General features: G+C 37.4%; 1 protein-coding gene across 5 annotated transcripts in view; it reads left to right on the top strand.

Moving 5' to 3' along the window:
- Positions 1 to 13,541, top strand: part of ELAVL2 (ELAV like RNA binding protein 2) — a 98,711-nt gene extending 85,170 nt beyond the window's left edge. For 3 of the 5 annotated variants that reach the window (XM_064501524.1, XM_026105292.2, XM_064501526.1), the window contains 4 exons: positions 3,158 to 3,311; positions 5,785 to 6,010; positions 10,284 to 10,322; positions 10,825 to 13,541. In XM_064501524.1, coding sequence (XP_064357594.1) covers positions 3,158 to 3,311; positions 5,785 to 6,010; positions 10,284 to 10,322; positions 10,825 to 11,155 — 750 coding nt within the window. In that variant the 3' untranslated portion in view covers positions 11,156 to 13,541. The remainder of the gene's footprint in view (positions 1 to 3,157; positions 3,312 to 5,784; positions 6,011 to 10,283; positions 10,323 to 10,824) is intronic. The other 2 variants (XM_064501525.1, XM_064501523.1) reach the window with 1 other exon arrangement.
- Positions 13,542 to 18,848: the final 5,307 nt, after the last annotated feature.

The raw sequence follows: 18,848 nt of genomic DNA on the forward strand, positions 1-18,848 counted from the left end.
AGACTCAAAATATAGAAACTGTTCTTTGAAATACAGGTGCAATGCATCCTGCATTCAGGATGAAAGTTGAGATTATACAGAATAAAGAAGAAAAAATCCATCTCAGACCCCAAGTTTGCAAATATTAGGCTTTGCCTGCACAGCCTGTAATGGTAGTGGCTTTACTGCTTGAGGAGGAGGAGGAAAAAAATGTTTTACCAAACTTTTTAAACCCTTGTGCCCAGTACTGATAAAATCCTGCCACTTGACACAGTTATCAGAAAATCTGCTATAAAGGTGGCAATTGAAGGGTAATTTCTATTATTGTTGTCTTAATTGCAAGACCGTGCTTTCCCCTTATCTTCATTTCTGTAGTTCCACTCGTACTCAGTGTCCTTGACTTTGCAGATACTCATCTAAAGAGAGGGCATGATTGATTAAGCAAAAACAGCAAAACAAGATAACAATAGGATTTCTCCTTTCCTCCTCTGAGAGCTGATGTTGCTGATGAGATTAGGACTTCAGAGCAGTGAATGTGCGCAAACAAGTTTTAAGAAATCAGTTATGTATTAGAAATAATTTTGCCTTTACTTAAGAACTTGTTAAATTTTTTATCTGCTTTGTGAAAGGCTCTTGGGAATTGGGTATTCTGTCATGTGCAGCAACGTGATTGCGGCTCTCATAAGTTGAAACATCTATGAAACATCCTATGTCTTGCTTCCAGCGAATTACAAGATTCTATCACTGATGTAGTTCAAAGAGAAATTCTGAGTAGTGAATGGATACGTTATATTTTATGATGCTGTAAAATGGCCCTAGTCAGCTTTTACTACTATGATTTTGGTAGCATTGGAGAGGCTTCCTAAGGCAAGTTACAGGTACACATATCTTGAACATCTTTTTGTTGTTGTGTGAATCTGCCTCTAGCAAAATAAGTAGCTTACATTGTCTTCTAGGGATAATCCTATGTTGAATTCTGATAGAGAACACTCCCTATTAAGTTCTTAGTTGTCAAGAATCAAGTGAAAATATGAACTTTAATTATCAATTCCTGGCTAGCTTACAAAGATGTGTTTTCTGTTTACTCTGCACCTTGGAGAGGAAAAAATAAAGGAAAGAAAAAACACAAGACATCCTAGGCAGATCTGAAAAGGAAAAAACTTAACTTAGAAAATTGTTAGTGGATATTACAGGATTACAGAAAAGCTCCCTGTGACATGGAAAACTGAGATGAAAAGATTTGTTGAGTCACATAACAGATTCCTATGTCTGAATGCTACCAGTCATCTTGAGTTTTTTTGTTTGTGCCATAGCCACTGAATGCATTTTTACCAGAGAAAAGTCTGTGGCTGTCTTGCTGGTGGTAGTTACCAGCTCTTCTGTTGTCAATTCCCTAGTGCATATGCTAATAATACAAAGAAGGTGTGTGATACAAACAGGGCTGAGTCTGAGTAATCTTTAGTGTTCAATGGGCTGAGTTCCTGTGGAGAGTAAATTGCTCTTTAATGATGAGGTTTTATTAGAGTCAAAACAAGCTGTATGAAACTAGAATGTTCTATGCAATTCCTGCTCTATAGAACTGGGCACTGACAGCTTTTCTGACCCGATTAAATGTGCACATCTTTTTTTTTCTTTCTTTCTTAAAAAAAAAAAAAAAACACGGGGCGGCGGGGGGAAGGATGAATTTATTCTCAGCTGCATGTATGGGAGACCACTGGACAGGAATTTTGAACACAACTCTTCAGCTTTTTGGGGTGCTCGGGCTGGAGTAAGGCATAGCGGCTCAGTGTTCTATGTGGGATAGTATTTTCTGTTGGACAATCACAAGTTTTATAGGTCAGTCCCATTTAGCCAGCTTTAGAAGATATCTTATGCAGTCTTTCATGAAGATTCTTTATGAGGATCAGAGCAGTGTTCAGGATACTATTGATTTAGTCACCTGGAGTGTTAGGCTCTCTACTTCTGTTGCAGTTTTTGTTTAGTTTCCACAGGAGTCTTGGAGTCTGCTAGGCCATGCAGAGCCAAGAAGGGGAGAGGTTTTGAAAATAATTGCTAAATGATTAGCCAAAAAGTCTTAGTCCTAGGTCAGCTAAGTTCCAGCTGCCCAAAGGCAGCTGATCCTGCCTTGAAGGGAGTGGAGATAAATCATATGATTTCTCAAACCTCCTTTTTAACTATACATTTTGCACAGTGAAAGCACCAAATAAATCATTTTGGCCTATCTTGTTGCATCTACATACAGTTCAAGTTCTAATATCTTTCCCACAAGAAGGATATTTCACTTGTATGGACTTCAGTGAGAGGTACTGAATTCTTTTCAGTATGCTGTTTTTACAGCACGTATTTAAGGGTTGAAGACTCTAATTTTATTCTTGCCTTTGCAAAGGTAGTAAAATGTTTTTGGATAGTACTTTATGAGGTAGCAAGTCAAAATTTCAGTCCAGAAGGACCTGAGGAACTTTCACTGCTGTTCAGCATATGGTTTTGAGCCTCATTGTGGCAGAGATGAGCAAGCTTCTGAACAGCCAAAGTACATGCTGCAACCCCACTTCAATCCCTCATTTGTAAGGCTGTAAAAATGATACAGTTTTAGAAGTTTATCTCGTCCCGACTCTTATGACTATTGTACTTCATTCGATACTGAACTAAACACTTACAAAGGGTGCAGTGAGCATTTGAAAAACGCTTACAAACGTACAAGTGCTTTGGATTGTCTTTCTGTGTTCCATGACCTTGGTCGAAAGTGAAATCTTTATCTCTTGTATTTTTAATGATAATTGAAAGGAAAGCTACCTTAGATCTCCTTAAATCATTCTTTTTAATCTTATAATAAACCAACTGAAAAAAACCCTTCCTCTCCGTCAAGACTTGCTGGAGTGTGTACCTAGCTTTTCTTTATTGGAAATAGTGCTTAAATTATAATTTACATCCAAGTGCATGTAGTCAACTTCTGCTGTTTGATCTATGCTGCATTCCTTTAGTGTTTTTACAGAAGTCAACACCAAAACACATTCCTGGCTTTGCAAGGTACCTTTCCTTAGAAACATTTCAGTGTCTCAGGAGGTATTGTTTCATTTCAACCCTTTTAGGAATAGTTTGATGTTTTATGTGTGTGTGGATGTTTTTTTGTTTTTTTGTTTTTTTAGTTTTTTTTTTTTTTAACTTTCCTCTTTTGAAGGTTTCATATGCACGACCAAGCTCAGCTTCTATCAGAGATGCAAATTTGTATGTCAGCGGACTCCCAAAAACAATGACCCAAAAAGAACTGGAGCAGCTCTTTTCACAGTATGGACGCATTATTACTTCTCGTATACTAGTTGACCAAGTCACTGGTAAGTAGGCAGTTCTGCATTCCCTCCCCCTCATTTTTAGACTGGTAATTGGAGAAATATTTCATCTTCTAATACAACAGTCTTGGCTATAGGATGTATGAAAGGTGTATGTGGGCCAGAAAATGAAATTTTCTGCTGGAATTGTTCATAAATATGCATGGACAAAAATAGATTGAGGTGCACACTGAGCCAGCCTGAGTCATTTCCACCCTGAGGGGGCAGGTTTGAAGTCTGTTTCATGGCTTGTAATAAATTTACAGCTGCTGTAATCTTCTTTTCCAAGCTGCTGTGTGAAAATAGTCCCTATGCTCCTTATGAAATGCTATTAAACAATTTTTTTATAAAATAAAATTTTATGCAGGGATGCACAGCTGGCTCTCTGAGGCTAGGAATACAAAAGACCCAGACAGGTAATTACTGTTAAGACTGGTTTCAAGGTTGCCTCATTAACTATGGGCAACACTGAAGAATAGGAACCTTGAGCTCCTCTGGAGCAGATTGATTCTGTGATTAGTAGTGCCTTAAAGAACAAAATAACTCTAGTAGGTTATTGCAGTATGTGACTAAAGCAGTGAATGGGTGTCAGTGACCACTGACATTCTGTGGTTACTGGCCAGATTTGGACAGTAATACATGTGTTTTTGCTGTGTATTCATGATGGCTTGATGGCTGATTTTGAAATTGAGGAGCTTTATTTGCTTCATTACCTGTTTCCAGCAGGCATCTTACAAAAATAAATTATCAAAACTGCTAGCTCAGCACAGAATTATGGAGTTCATAAAATGTGAAGGAGTAGGGGCATAGAAACAATTCTCATCCCCCTTTAAAAAAAAAGGGAGGGGGGGCAAGGAGAGGCAGCGGAACATCTGTTACTCATCTAACTGTTCTCTGAGTATTTTGGATTTATTTTTCTTGATGCTTGTTTCCAAAGTTGCATGTTATCATGAGTGACAACACTCAGCAGCAGAAGTTTGTAAAACTTTCAAGTGGTCCTGCTTTAAAGGACTGTGCATGCAAACGTTTGACACTTGACTGACCTATAGGAGATAGGATTTCCACTTTCATTATGTTAACAGAAGTCTCAATATTAACACATATTTGTGGGATTTTTAAATAGTGTGACTCTCAGTGTAGAGAGGCAGAGAAAGGAAAGTTAAAGGCCAGATAGTGACTTGCAGGAGAAGCAGATCTGCAGGTCAGATTCCCAGTCTTTGTGCAATAAACAGTTGTTTATAGTGTGTTCTCATATACATGCACAGAAGTGGTGGGATTTGACAAATGGGTGAAACAAATACAATTCAACGTGTAAATATGTGTTGTAATTCTGAATACTCATAAATCTTAATATGTGCACAGTACTCTTCTGGCATAGACTGTTGTTCAAGCTTTAGCATTTTTCCTCAAATTATTGAGAACAGAGAAAATAGACTCAAAAGGGTATGAATAATAAGGTTGTGACACAAACTGACAGATGAAAAATAAAAAGTTGAGGCTGTGACATATGCCTCTTAAATCTTTCTTACGCCTGTTCATTGTCACTTTGATGGTTTAAATTGTCACTTTTCTATGAACAGAATACATTTCTTGTTGCTAATCTCTTTTTCAAGTGAGGACAGGCTTCTAACTTGTCTCTGTATTCATGAACCAAAATGCAAGAGGCCCCTGAATAGATTAAAGAATGTTACTTTGCATGCTTTGCAGTTTTGTTATAATAGCTGTAATATTAATTGGCTCAAGCATGAACATTTGCCTGTGTTTTATTCAAGCTACAGTATGAGTTTTGAAATTTTTGACCTTTCATAAATGCTTGCTGATATCCTTGCATGTTGTCTTTGACTTGGGTCATAGATTCTTTCTTTGTATAAACAAGTCCTTCAAAAAAAAAATCACAAGTTTAGAGTGGTTTGCTGAAACTGAATGTCTGCCTTACAGAAATAAACACCGACTGTTAAAATAGGGCAGTAATTCCCATTACTGTAATCTAGAACCTGCACCTTATTCTTGGTTGTTTCAGCATATTCTCTCCATTGTGAGCCTCAAGGGATGCTGTATAGGAGACCATAAGCCATGTCCTGCAGCTAGGAAGCAGATGACTAACCTATTTACATAAGTTCCTTAAATATACATTCTGTAAAGTAGCATAAACTGAATAGACGCTGCGGTGCAGCTTGTTCTGAAAGTGTACCCTTCCTTTTCCCCTTCATCTCCATTACTCCCTCCCCGCAATCAGCTTGTTTCAGATTTTCCCTTCACCTCCCTGTATGTAAGTTTTCTTGGCTGTATTTCCTCTCATCTTTCTAAACTTTCTTTCTACACTGTGTAACTTGTGTCAGTTAAAAAAAAAATTGGAATAGTGAAGTTGTACTTGTATCAGCAAATGCTCAGTTCACTGGCAAAAAAGTGGAATTGTCTTAATGTTGAACATTCTAGAGTCACTGAGCTAATCATTATATGTTTCCATCACCCTATACAGGAGTATCAAGGGGCGTGGGCTTTATCAGGTTTGACAAGCGTATTGAAGCAGAAGAAGCTATCAAGGGTTTAAATGGCCAGAAACCTCCAGGTGCCACAGAGCCTATCACTGTAAAGTTTGCTAACAACCCAAGCCAAAAAACCAACCAGGCCATCCTTTCCCAGCTGTACCACTCTCCAAACAGAAGGTATCCAGGTCCTCTAGCTCAGCAGGCTCAACGTTTTAGGTAAGTCATACTTGTGTGCAATTGAGCTGCTGGAAGACTCCTGGTCCCAGGGGTCTGCCAGTTTGTTCTTTCTCTGCACCTTTCCCTCTCTACCTGTCAGACTTCTGTGTGGGAAACAAACCCTTCAAAATTTTGAACTTTTACAGCTATGCTCCAGGAATACAACTAGAAGCAGAAATGCATTGCAACTTGCAGCTTTTCTAATAAACCTACTTAGAGTTAAACCAGGATGGCTTTTTTTTTCTAGCCAGTCTGCAAAAAATCTTTTTATTTTTAGGGTTATTTTTAGTTTCCTAGGTGGTTATTGACATAATGTGCAAGCTGAGTCAAGTAGCATTGACCTAGACAACTCAATTTCCTCCTTAACTACGTGGCATGCCACAGCCAGCCCCTTCCCCCTGATCTTTCCTCCCCATTCTGGCTTTCAGTTCTCTGTCCAGTTAGTGGTCTAAATCCAGCCTGCCACATTTTGTCTTGTCTTATTCCACACTTCCGTAACAAAAATATATTCAAAGATTTTCTGCATGCATCTTCAATGTTCCCATGGTGTTGAAACTACAGCCACAGTTCCCTGTGATATTTAGTGTGTTGAAAAGGGACAGATGGTGAGAGCAGAGGAAAACAAATATTGTATTAGCTACATTCATGAGTCACAATGAACTTTTTCTTTCAGTGATTTTCATTGTTTCTTCCTACCTCCCACCTCTGGGCTGTGTGATTAGAATGTGTTAAATGTTAATATGGTGAAACACTTCTTTATTTTTCAAGAAATAGAATTCAACCGGCAGTTTAAAAGGTAATGAACCACACTTTGGAGGCTTTACATTGACAGCCCCTCAGTCCTAGGCTAAATGTTCGAATAGAGTTAATGGACTGTACTTCTGGCAGAACCTTCTGAATCTTCCTTCCTTTAGCTTCTCAGCCTTATGATGCCCTGCAAGTGTCTTACAGGTGTGATGGTCAGCACTGGTGTAGGTTGCCTTCCTTAGAACTGATTTGTTCATTACTGAGTAGACTTTTCTTATAGTTTCCTAGGGAATAAAAGGGGTAATTTAAGCAGGATGCTTCATATTCAATAAAAGTAGACTTTCCCTCGTTCCGTAGGTTCCAACGCGATGCTCAAGGTGGAAGTCGTACTTTTAGGATGACCTGCAATGCACTATACTGAAGTATGATCATGAGGGAGCTGTTGTACAGACTAAAAATGAGATAAATAACTCTTGCTGATAAGACCTATGTGTTACAGCATTCAACGTATTGTGGCAAGACTGGCTTTCTAACTCCTTGAGTTCTTCCAAGTACACTTGTTCCCAGATACTCAGCTTTGTTCAGTATTACTGATAACAACTGGGGTAGCATCTGTTTAAATGAGGCTTTTTTTTTTTAAACTGATCTACTCCAGCTATGTCTGTTATGCTTTGTAAAAATTCTCCAACTGTTTTTCCTTTAGACAGGACCTAAAGTTCTTTGCAATTACAGCATATCAATAGACTACACATGCCGTACAAAACTGGGCACGGAAACTTTGTGTTTGGCTTTGTGGCTCTTGAAAAAAGAAAGAGTATCTTTATGAATGTGCATTTAACTTACACTGTGAAGTTTTTGCTGAGATTTTAAGTGTCAAGTGATGCCTGAAACAACCCAAAAAGAGGTGATGTGATTTGCCCCACTTCAAAGTAATGGAAACAAAAATCACTGAGTAGGTATCAAGTGTCTAGTAAATAGAGAATGAGTAAAATCTTCCACTTCTGTGAATGTAGAAGAACAAGGTTGAACTGACTGACAGAGTAAAGTGACTGACAAAGTAAACTGTCATCGATGTTAAGTTTTTGGGAAGCCTTCAGACTTTCTTTTCTTTTCTCCAGAAGAGACAGCCTTGACAAGTCTTAAATTGTCATAACTGTAGAGGGAACCCTGTCTTTATTTTACAGCTTTGTTTAGTTGCCGTTGCTGCAGTACTCCAGCTCTCTTGACCACGTAGTTCACAAATTGCACTGGCAGAAGTAACCTCTTTAATTCACTTGTGTGCTCTAACTTCAGTTCTCATGTCTTTCACATGTAAAAAATCGTAACTACTGAAATCTCAGACTTCAACAGCTCAGTTGATAGTGGTCTGAAAATACACAATTGGAGTAAACACCAAGGTCATATCACAGGGAAGAACATGAAATATTGTGGTTATCCTATTCATTCCATTTTTTTTCAAAAAAAATCATGAACTGGGCTTTCAAAAGCAGCTGTATATAATTGTACATCAGTTACTGTAGGGTGAACAACTAAAAATATCTTTAAAAATTGTTCAGTAAATGCCTCCAAATTTTGACTGCATCTTTCCAATGTCTTAAGTCATCCAAATATCTTATGAAAACTTTGTTATGGTTGTACTGTTACTAAATGGAGTCTTCAGTTTAATGTCCTACAGCAAAGACTTGTGTTTCTGGAGTTCTTCGGTCCTCCCCAAAACTTCTCCAGAAGTACATAAGCAGCAAGTGTTTCAGTATTCCAACTTTCCCTCTTAGAGGATACTTCTAAATTGCTACTTACTTTGTTACTGTAGCCTACTACAGATGCAAGTAAACAATTCTCATATACAATTCTCATATTTTAAAACCATACCATTAGATATTAATAAATATGTATCTCTTGCTAGAAATACGTAAATGATAGTGGGCCTATGGCAATATAGATTTCATTCTAAATTTCATTTGAAATCTAGTTGTAAATTGAAGTAAACGTGCATTTTAAGATGGTTCTGCATAAGGAACAGAGTCATTCTTGCAAACCACCTGGGGAAGGAGGAAGTAATGTTAACTGTCTTGTGTTGTTCTTAACTAGTCTATTTCATAGGATCCTGGAATAGCTGAGTTTGGAAGGCATGTTTGGAGATCATCAGCTCTTCTCCCCTTTTCTCAAAGCTCTGCTCAAGCGGGGTCAGCTAGAACAGGTTGCCTAGGACCATGTCCGGCCAGGTTTTGAGCATCTCCAAGGATGGAGACTCCACAACCTCTCTGGGCTTCGTGCTCTCTTATTTTCTTAGTGCTCGGTCACCTTCACAGTGTAAAAATTTTTTTCTTATGTTTAAATGGAATTTCTTGTATATCAGTTTGTGACCGTTGCCTCTTATCCTGTCATTGGGCACCACTGGGAAGAGTCTGGCTCAGTGTTCTTTACTCCCCACCCCTCATCAGGTATTTATACACATTGGTAAGGTCTCCCTTCTCTTCCCCATGTTGAACAGTCCTAGCTCTTTCAACCTCTCATCTCATGAGAGGTGGTTCAGCGCCTTAATCATTTTTGTGGCCTTTTGCTGGACTCCCTCCAGCAAGTCTGTCTTGTACTGGGGAGCCCGGCACTGGACCTAGCCTCACCAGGGCTGAATGGAGGGGGAAATCTGTTGTCCCTGGAAATGGTCTTAGCACAGTTAAAACCTGAAACAACTAATTTCAGATTAGAAGGGAACCTCTGTTTTCTAAGCTCATATTTGCAGAGTCCTGAAGAGAACCTTTAAGCAAGAAAACTCTTCTATTTGGTTGTCCTTGGCATGTCTGAGCCTTCCTAGGGAAAAAAACAGGGATCCTCTAAGGAGGAATTCTTGGAGAAGCACTTTAATCTTATTCATGAAGGCTCTTACCAGGGTTGTTAAGCATTGCATGTTCCAGGTATCAGCTGTGTAACCCTAAAAACATTGGAGGTGGGGTTGTGTACTAGTATTTACCAATTTGGGGAATGGTGAGGGAAGAAATGTATGGAGAAAAATATCTATTAATATCCTAAAAAGCTTTATTCCACAAATTGTAGAATGGAAAAATGACTAATTGTTTGCTTTTTTTTGCAATGCATGTTCTAGCATTTGCTGCTGCTCCTAAACCCCGTGTCTGTGCAGTTTGATTCCTGTCAGCACAGGGTCAGATGGCTCAGTAAGATCTTCATCAGAAACAAGCTTATGGCCTGAAGAATATCACTGAGGTGGTCACTGACTGTATATTTATGCTAACACTATTGTTTGATTTACCCTAGCTTGTTGTAGCGGGACACTTTCTGAACTGAATTACTGAGGGTTGTGGACAGACTGTACAAAAAAGCAGTGACAACATACTACTCTTGATACATTTAGTGTAATAGTATGCACATATTCTTGGACATTGTGGTGCTCAAGCTTTGCATCAGTTTCCATAGAATATAATGCAAGGGGACTGGCAATAATATACCAGGTTTCCTTAAGATTAGGTTTGGAAAAGTCTGAAGACTAAACACTTTGCTAAATGTTTTGTAGGTTGGACAATCTGCTGAACATGGCTTATGGAGTAAAGAGGTAATGAAGAATCATTAGGTTCATAATAACTTTCCAACAGACTACTTGTTAAGAGAAAGTATCTTGAGTATTGTTGTTACTTTTTCCAATAAGACTAATGTTGGACTCTTGCATGTTGAGACTTGCAGCTGAAATTGTTCATTTCGGTGCATTGTGCATGAAAGGGACAAATCTTTTGCAGCAGTCCCGTGGATTTCCTGTTTGCAATGTCTTATTTATCATTAATCCTCACTAGTGTAATGGCATGTTTTTCTTGTGTTTTTCTAAATGTTGCTTATTTCTGCCAGACCAAACAGTGTTCCCCACTTCTGTATAGCATTGTATTATTTGTGCAGTTGAAAAAACTTGCAATGTTACCTTATTAATCTGGGTGTGATGTCTATGCACGCTATGAAAAGCCTTGTATTATTTACTCCTTTTTTCATTTTTGAAATTTTGTCAGAATTCATTGTGAACAGCCTTTTTATGCTTTTGTTTGTGTGTGTTTGTTTCCCCCCTTTAGTAGGTTTCCTCCAATGACCATTGATGGAATGACCAGTTTGGCTGGAATTAATATCCCTGGACATGCAGGAACCGGATGGTGCATTTTTGTGTACAATTTGGCCCCTGATGCTGATGAGAGTATCCTCTGGCAAATGTTTGGACCCTTTGGAGCAGTAACCAATGTGAAGGTCATCCGTGACTTTAACACTAACAAGTGCAAAGGTTTTGGATTTGTGACTATGACAAACTATGATGAGGCAGCTATGGCAATAGCCAGCCTGAATGGATACCGCCTTGGGGACAGAGTGTTGCAGGTCTCCTTTAAAACAAACAAAACGCACAAAGCCTAACAAGTTATTCTCAGTGCATTAATATATGAAAACTATACAACAAAGGCAAGTTAAGAGAAACTTTATATGATGTCTTTGTTGTAAGTCAGTGTGGAAATGGGGATAAAATGACTACTTAGCATCCTAAGAATATGTGAGATTTTTTTATTGCTAATATTTGAATTAAAACTTCTTAAATATCTTTTGTGTTTGAATATTGACAAGAGGTACAGGGTTTTTACCTGTCACTGCATTCTATTGCCTTCTTTGAAGAAGGTGAACCTTTTAAAATGTTTCAGCTAAGGGAAGTTTTTTTTCTTTTTACATGACTGCCTTGAGCCTATGAGTAAATATTGAGGCTTTGTGTTATACTACTTGAGTTGTTTTTCTTATGTTGTATAATTTTGTGATTAGCCTTGTTTGGTTTACACTTTAATGCATTGCTGTTCTGTTGTTCGAGACGTATTTGAAGTTTACAGTTTATTTATAAAGTTATAAGCAGTATTTATTTTATAATTATCATTTGGGTTGGGGAAGGGGAACACGTTATAAAAGCTTATTGTAAGAATACTGGAGAACTTTTCGTAAAGCAGTACCTTGCCAAAGAGATAAGAGCCTCTTTGATGTGGGTTTAAAAAAGCATCTATTTTTATAAAAAAAGAAAAAAAATTTGGAGAAACTTTTTACTGGTCCTGGAACAAATATTTTGACTTGAATACTTTGAGAAATCTCTTCATATGACACCTAGTGAGCTTTTAAAACTTACCAGGAAATTTGCAGTTGTTGGGGGAAATTTGGAAAGATTTATGAGGTAGAAATACTTTTGAGACCTTTGTATTAAGAAATAGAATCAATGGGATGCACTGTTGGTTTTATTTGTATAATCATCAGTGGGGTCTTTGGTCATCCTGGTTATTAAATGATTGGTGGCTCACATTAATTTGTGATTTTGAAACAAATGAAAATTAAAAATATATAAAAGCAAGCAGGAAACTTAAAATACTGAGATATGGGGGAAAAAATCTGTTCTTCCTAAAGAATTCCCTTCAGATAGAGCTCATGGTGTTTAGTGATGTACTTGCTATTGTTTGAAGAATTGTTTTGTCTTAAGAAAAGATGTGTGTGGTTTGCACGGTAGCAAATCATCAGAAGTGATCTGAGTTGGACATATTTGGAGGTATTTTGAAAGTTATGTTCAAGGCTAACACCTGAGCTTTGTGTAATGTAAATAAGACCTTGAGTTATGAACCTTTCAGCTAATTTTGGTTTTCATTTTTTAATTTACATGCCAAGTGATGTTCAGGTTTTGAATGTTTCTGTATGAGTTTTTTCCTTTGTAAATGGCATTAACATTGTTACTTGAGGTCTGCTTATTCATTTTTGTTGTCCTGAGGACTTGAATTTACAGTGCATCAGATCTGTTGCTGTTTTTGTCTGTAGATAGTCTAGCTTCAGCTGTTTATGGTGATGCTACATTTTTGTTTATAAGTATGTTTGTGGTAAAAACAAGTATAATCATAGGTTTTGAACAAATTTCCTTACATTTTTCATTAAAAAAAAAAAAGCAAACATAAATACCTGTATGCTCTTGAAATTTAACTTTGTATGATGCTTAAATCACTATTTGGGGAAATAGTAAAAGTCTTTACCATGTATTGAAGAAATTTAAGAGGAAAAAAAAAAGACAAAATATTTTCTGATTAGCATCTAGCTTATAATAAATTTTTAAAACAGCTGAGGGTTTTGATGCCTTCACCAGGATGCACTGACAACTATATAGTTACGTCCTGCTTTTTGTATAAACTGAGATGCTCATATGCTTCCCCTTTAGAAAAAGCGATGTGCTATGCATAACATAGTTGTACATTATCTTTGCAGTTGCTTTTGGTTCTTATTCTTTTAAACTGTAGTTACAAATTTTTCAGTATAGTACAGTACATATACTGTGAAGCGCGTGCTAAAGTGAATAAGCGAGTTTTCATGCTGACCTACTCAATGCTATTAAAAAAATCAATTGGCTTCCTGAGCACTTTCACATTCTTAGGTGCATTTAGATTGTTAAAGCTAATCCTTTGCACTAAAAATTGTATATACTATAGAAAACACAAACTTTCCGGTGTGGGGAAAACAGTAACTACATGCTTCTTTCCTATATTTCTGTAGCAAACAAAGGCATTGATGAGAAGGCATGTAAATTGGGCTTCACTTTACGGTGTTTATCAGAGCACTTAGTAAAATGTAAGGCTGGTATTTATTTGAAGTTGTATAGTATGACTTAATTCACATCTGTTGGAATAGAAAATATATTCTGTTGAGTATTTAAGAGGCTGTACATGTTTTCTTTTGTGTTTGGATCCTTTGTACCTTTTCATGTTCAGTACATCAATAAACAAAGTTGAAGGGAAAAGAGTGTTGCAGCAGGTCTTTTAACATGTTGTCCTCTGCCTTGACGGGTAAGCAGTCTGGGTGAAAGGTTCATGCCAAGCTCTTGAGTTAGTCATCTTTTTCTAATTTACCTTAAATCCCAGTTACCAACAAAGGGGTAAAAGATAGCGGAGCTGTATACCAGTTCTGTTATATTAGAATCAGTTCCAGATATTTTCACTTCAGTTTTATAGAAATTACTTGGTTCTTAGGCTGGTACGATAAATGAGGAGCATTAAACACTCTGGAAAAAAAGTTGTCCATCTAGTAACCATCTATTCAGTGTAGTTAAGTTAATGCAGTATTGCATTAGGATAAATACGGAGGAAGGGGGCTTATTCTTTACTGTAGTGACCATTTGATTACTATATTAATTTCTGGGCTCCATGAATTCAGAGTATGCTAGTAGATATCTAGTTAACCTCACTTTTTGTTGTTCTTTCCCCTTCTCAACTGCTGAAAGTCTTAAATTTGAAATTCTTGAATAAGAAATTCTTAAATTTCTTAAAACTGAATTTAGACTCTCTTGCCACTTGAAAGTACTGATACTCCTAAACTTGCTGGGTTTTTTTAATTAAAGGGAACAAACATCCACCAGCTTAATATAGCTCCAGAAATGGTATATGGACATGGTATAGTTTTTAGTTTTAATTGTTTTCTTTCATCTTAGTTTTTCATTCTTACAGTGATACTTGATTTTAAAAAACAAAAAAACAAAAAAAAACCCTATATATAATGTGTCGTAGTGTGCAGCTTCTCCCATCAATAGTGTGTTCCAGCCAAGTTTACTTGGATGTATGGGCTTGGAAGTCTGTGTTCAACAGATACAGACAGATTAGTACTTCATGATGTCTAAGTCATAACCATAGTGTTAACAGACTTGACTGTGTTTTACGTATGGAAGTAGTGTATACTGGTGACTTCTTATGCAGTTGTGTTCTTTGGCTAAAGGCCTCAAAGAATGCAAGAAGCTTGGCAGCAAATATAGAGCTATATTTGGAGCTGATGTTTTGGTAGGCACGTCTGCATTTTCAGGTTGCATGCTTTCATAGAAGGGTAACTTTAGTTCTAAACTTAAACAGTTTGAGAACAGTATAACTAGTTAAGTTCAACTGTTTTGTTATATAAAAGTGAGGACAAAATATGTTTACTTAACTGTCTTTAGTTTAAAATCAAAATTCTACATATTTCTGAGGGTTGGCTGCAGATAGATGTAATCAAGGAGCAGTGCTTAATTTATAACATTCAATTGTAAATGCAGTTGACCAAACGAATGTTCTGTGCTGGAAAATACAACCTGGATCATGCCTATCTGAGCATCTGTGGGTGTGGGAGTTCATGAATGAAGGAACCTGATGCTAACTTATGGAGATGGTACTTTTCTCTATATATTTAAGCTTTATAGTAAATCTAAGGAAGAAAAATGTGACACTGCTTCATGTGATGTGGCAAAGGAACATTACTTCCTTTTGAAGTGAAGTACATATCTGATAAGAGTTCCAGAAACATCTGTGAACATCTGTGTGGGACCAACAGCAGTAGGTGAGATGAGCTGGAGTCATGAGCCTAGTACAGTAATGAGTAGCAGGGAGACGTGTGCTAGCTGGGAGACTTGTGGAAGGGATTCGTTATTGCAGAAACATGCCTGATGTGTCTGTGGCCTGTTTTGTAAAACATCTGCAGCATAGTCATCAACAACTGAGCTTTCCACCTGTGTCTGGAAGAACGCTTGTGGTGGCAACAATATCTTTTGCTGTGCAAGCTAGAAAGGCTCCTTTTTTTTATTAAGTGGACAGCTTTCCATTGGAATTGTATGTGTGTGTACATGTTATTTCAGTGAAACATCCATAGTCATGAAATACTAGTGAGTCTGGCATACTCTGCCTGTACTGCTGAGCAGGGCTGGCTAATGTTCAAAAGATGTTTGGGTATTTACATCTGGGTTGTCTCTTAACATATACTTCCCAAAGTTGACCAATATCTAGGAATGGTGGGTTAGGTTAAATGCCTTGAAAAGTTGTCAGCAACTAGAACTTCCTAACAAAATTTCTGGCTTTATTGAGTGCCTAGCAGAAAGTTTCTTAGTTCTTGTGCTATAGCTGTTTGAGAAATGAAAACAGTTTGAGAAATGCCCCATCAGAGGCAAAATAATAGCCAGAAACTGGGCTATTTCATCCTCGTCAGAACTGCTATATTCTGACACTTTCTTTTAAGTTGGGCTTGTGGTCCTGCCAAATTGTTGCACTACGAATTTGAAAATTCAGTGTATGTACCTCAAAATAAAGAAGAATACACCTAATTTTTTGGAATTTTTTCCTAACTAAACTTTGTTATACGTGCTCCTGTCTACAAAACCAGTGCTATAATGACCAATCCGTTGGACCAGCAGATGTGAAACAATGTCGTATTAGCACATGAGAGATCGTCTGGGTCAAGCAGCTTGAAATGAAGCTGGGAGATGGAGGTCAGGTCTTTTGATGGGAGAAGGTGTACAGGTGCACTGTGATAATGTGTAGGAGGAGCCTGCTGTTCAGGGAGGCAGGGGGAAAGGGAGTTTAATCTGAAAGGCTTGACTTTTTGTCCATGCTGGAAATAGAAGTATAACAAAATTAAGGGTCATATTTCTCGGCTTTCTTGTGCTTAAAATATGTGGGTGGCAAAGTACTTCTTCTATTTTCAGAGTAATTAGTAGTTCTAAAAGTAGAATATTAACAATATTAGTGACTAGAATTGGAACAATGGAAAAAGTCCAGCAAGCAATCCAAATTACCAGGTATCTTCAAGATAGCGTGAGTAACTTTGGGGGGGTTCATGCCTAAATATGTGCTATCAAATCTAATGTGTTACTGTCTCTTCTTTTAAGCACTTTCTCCTGTGTTCTGGCTTTTTACCAAAGTTCTGCTTTAAGAGATAAATGGAAGCAAGGAAAATTTACTAATTTTAATGTTATTATAAGGCTGCTATTTAAAATGAAGGATAACTAGAAGGTTAGTGTAACTTGTTTGATTTCTTATTCTTGTGTACTATGTCATGTGTCTCCCATATGTGAGTTTTGGTCAACATGATGTTTTTAGTAACTCTGTAATACTCTAAGGAAAGTTGCTAGAAATGCTGGAAGAGTAGGGCTTGTAACTGCAATATACTTTGTAGTTCAGTTTGTCTTGTTTTTTTGTCATATGGAGCAACTCTTGCACATTAAGTAAGTCTCATGTAGACAGTAGGACCCCTGCTTAGTAGTGAGCATGTATTCCTGTGGCTTCAAATGCAAGGATGTCCTTAGTTTCAAGTGTCTACTTAAATGCTTCACTGAAAAAAGCTGCTGCCAGTCACCTCACTGCTTATCTCTTGAGTTGTTTTCTAGGAACTACAACATGGCTATTTGCCAGCATCTATTTTAAAAAAATAGCTAATTAAAAAAAAAACTGAAAATTGGTCCATGATTTCTTCATGTCTACCTATCTGAAAAATTCAATATTAACTTTTAGAAAGGAAAGGTATTCCCTTGCAGCCTGTTTTATATTAGGCCTTAGGTGGAGATGTGCCAAGATGGAACACACTTTTTCCCCCACTAATATTTTTGCCATTGTACAAAATACAGCAAGAAAAAGGGTCTTGGCAGACTGCTTCTGTCCTTGATTAATACTGTCACTACTTGATGGATCCAAAACAACTCAGTTACACCCTTCACTTCAAGCTACCTGTCTTTCCTGTTTGACAGTTTGTGTTTTCTGTCTGAGAAGTTATGACTCCAGAGACCTTCTGGTTGAATCAATTTCTTTCTGAGAAAGTGATGTGTGGCACATTCATTGCAAGCATCTGCAGTATCCATTTTTTTGCCAAAAACTCAGGTCTGTTGCAAATGTGAGTTTTGATTACTTACTGTTTTTCAAAAAAAGTATAGACAGAACACTAATCATCAAACAACATTTTTAAAGTAATTATAGTGATTGCTGTAAATACTTTTTTTTTTTGTATTGGCAAAATATTAAAGTGGGCTGCCTCCAAACCTATTCATGTTGTGCTAACATTCAACAGCCCCAAGTTAGAGAACAAAACCTCTGTTTTCAGAAGTTTTAGCTAAGCTGAGTGGAAATAATCACAGGAGGAAGGTGGACTGCAGTTGTTGCATCATTGACAAAACTTGTAATAGAACTCATGCTTTTTGCTTCATTGAGGGCAGCCTCTCCACTGACCTCTTGGATGGAGTTTGTTCAGCCCAGACTGGTTGGTCATAGACTGTCTGCTTAATTGTTCTGAAAAGATGCATAGCTTAGTGGATGCTGGGCTATCCGGGACTACGTCCTATCTGCTGCACTTGTAATGCATGTGTCATCAAATATGCATTTGCACTTTATTTAAATGTCTTATTTGTAATCCTTGCACTGATTAAAATTAGCTTAAAAGCTAACTTTTTATTTTGAAGTCTTTCCTTCTGATGTGGCATATTTTTCTTGTGCTATCATGTTTAATTTCTCCTGGACTTTATGATTGCTTGTGTTTTTCTCTCTCTTCTAATTCTCTGCTTACCATTTTTTTCACTATTGTTTTCTGCTGTCTGGTGTACTGTCCCCTTCCGACATGTGCTTCACATCAGTCTGGCAAACAAAGATCAGATAAATGGATATTGAAGACCAGGGAACAACTTGGGTGCTCTGCACCATCCTTTTTCCCTGATCTGACCTTAATGCTTAAAACTGTACATCCAAATCATACAAACAGCCCAAGTTCTTGTCTCTTCTTAATCTTTTTGTTTGTTTGTTTGTTTGTTACTGGTGCACAAAGCTGTATTTTGCAGACTTTGGTAAAGACTAAAAAGAGCAAAATTAATCCTTAGATTAGCTTCTTTAGGTTCCTCAGGCAGGATTTACCTAAATTGGTCCACAGATGAAGAACAACTTACTTTCAAGTGAGGACTCATTTCTAGATGCTACTGGCGATCTTCCCCAACTGAAAACAGGGTCTTCAACTTTCTAGGTAGCTTAGTAACTTAATATTTTCCCAATCTCCTGGAGGTGATGCATTTGGAATTTAGATGGCCACCTCTTGGGAGTTGGTGGGAAGCCTGAAAGGATCAAGTCTTGACCCAAAGGAAGAGTTAATGAGGTCAATGAAACTTCAGATTACCTTTAAAGAAGATCAGTAAGATTTCTCACTTCAAAGGTCACTCTGCTTAGCTTGCTCTCACTTTCTCTTGGAAAATGAATATTTCAATCCCTTTTAACAGAAATTGTCTACGGAACACCAGAAGCTAAAAATAAAAAAACGGAAAGCCAGCAGAAACCTGAAAAGG

The sequence above is a fragment of the Dromaius novaehollandiae genome, chromosome Z (assembly GCF_036370855.1).
Source record: "Dromaius novaehollandiae isolate bDroNov1 chromosome Z, bDroNov1.hap1, whole genome shotgun sequence".
Classification (NCBI taxonomy): Eukaryota; Metazoa; Chordata; class Aves; order Casuariiformes; family Dromaiidae; genus Dromaius; species Dromaius novaehollandiae.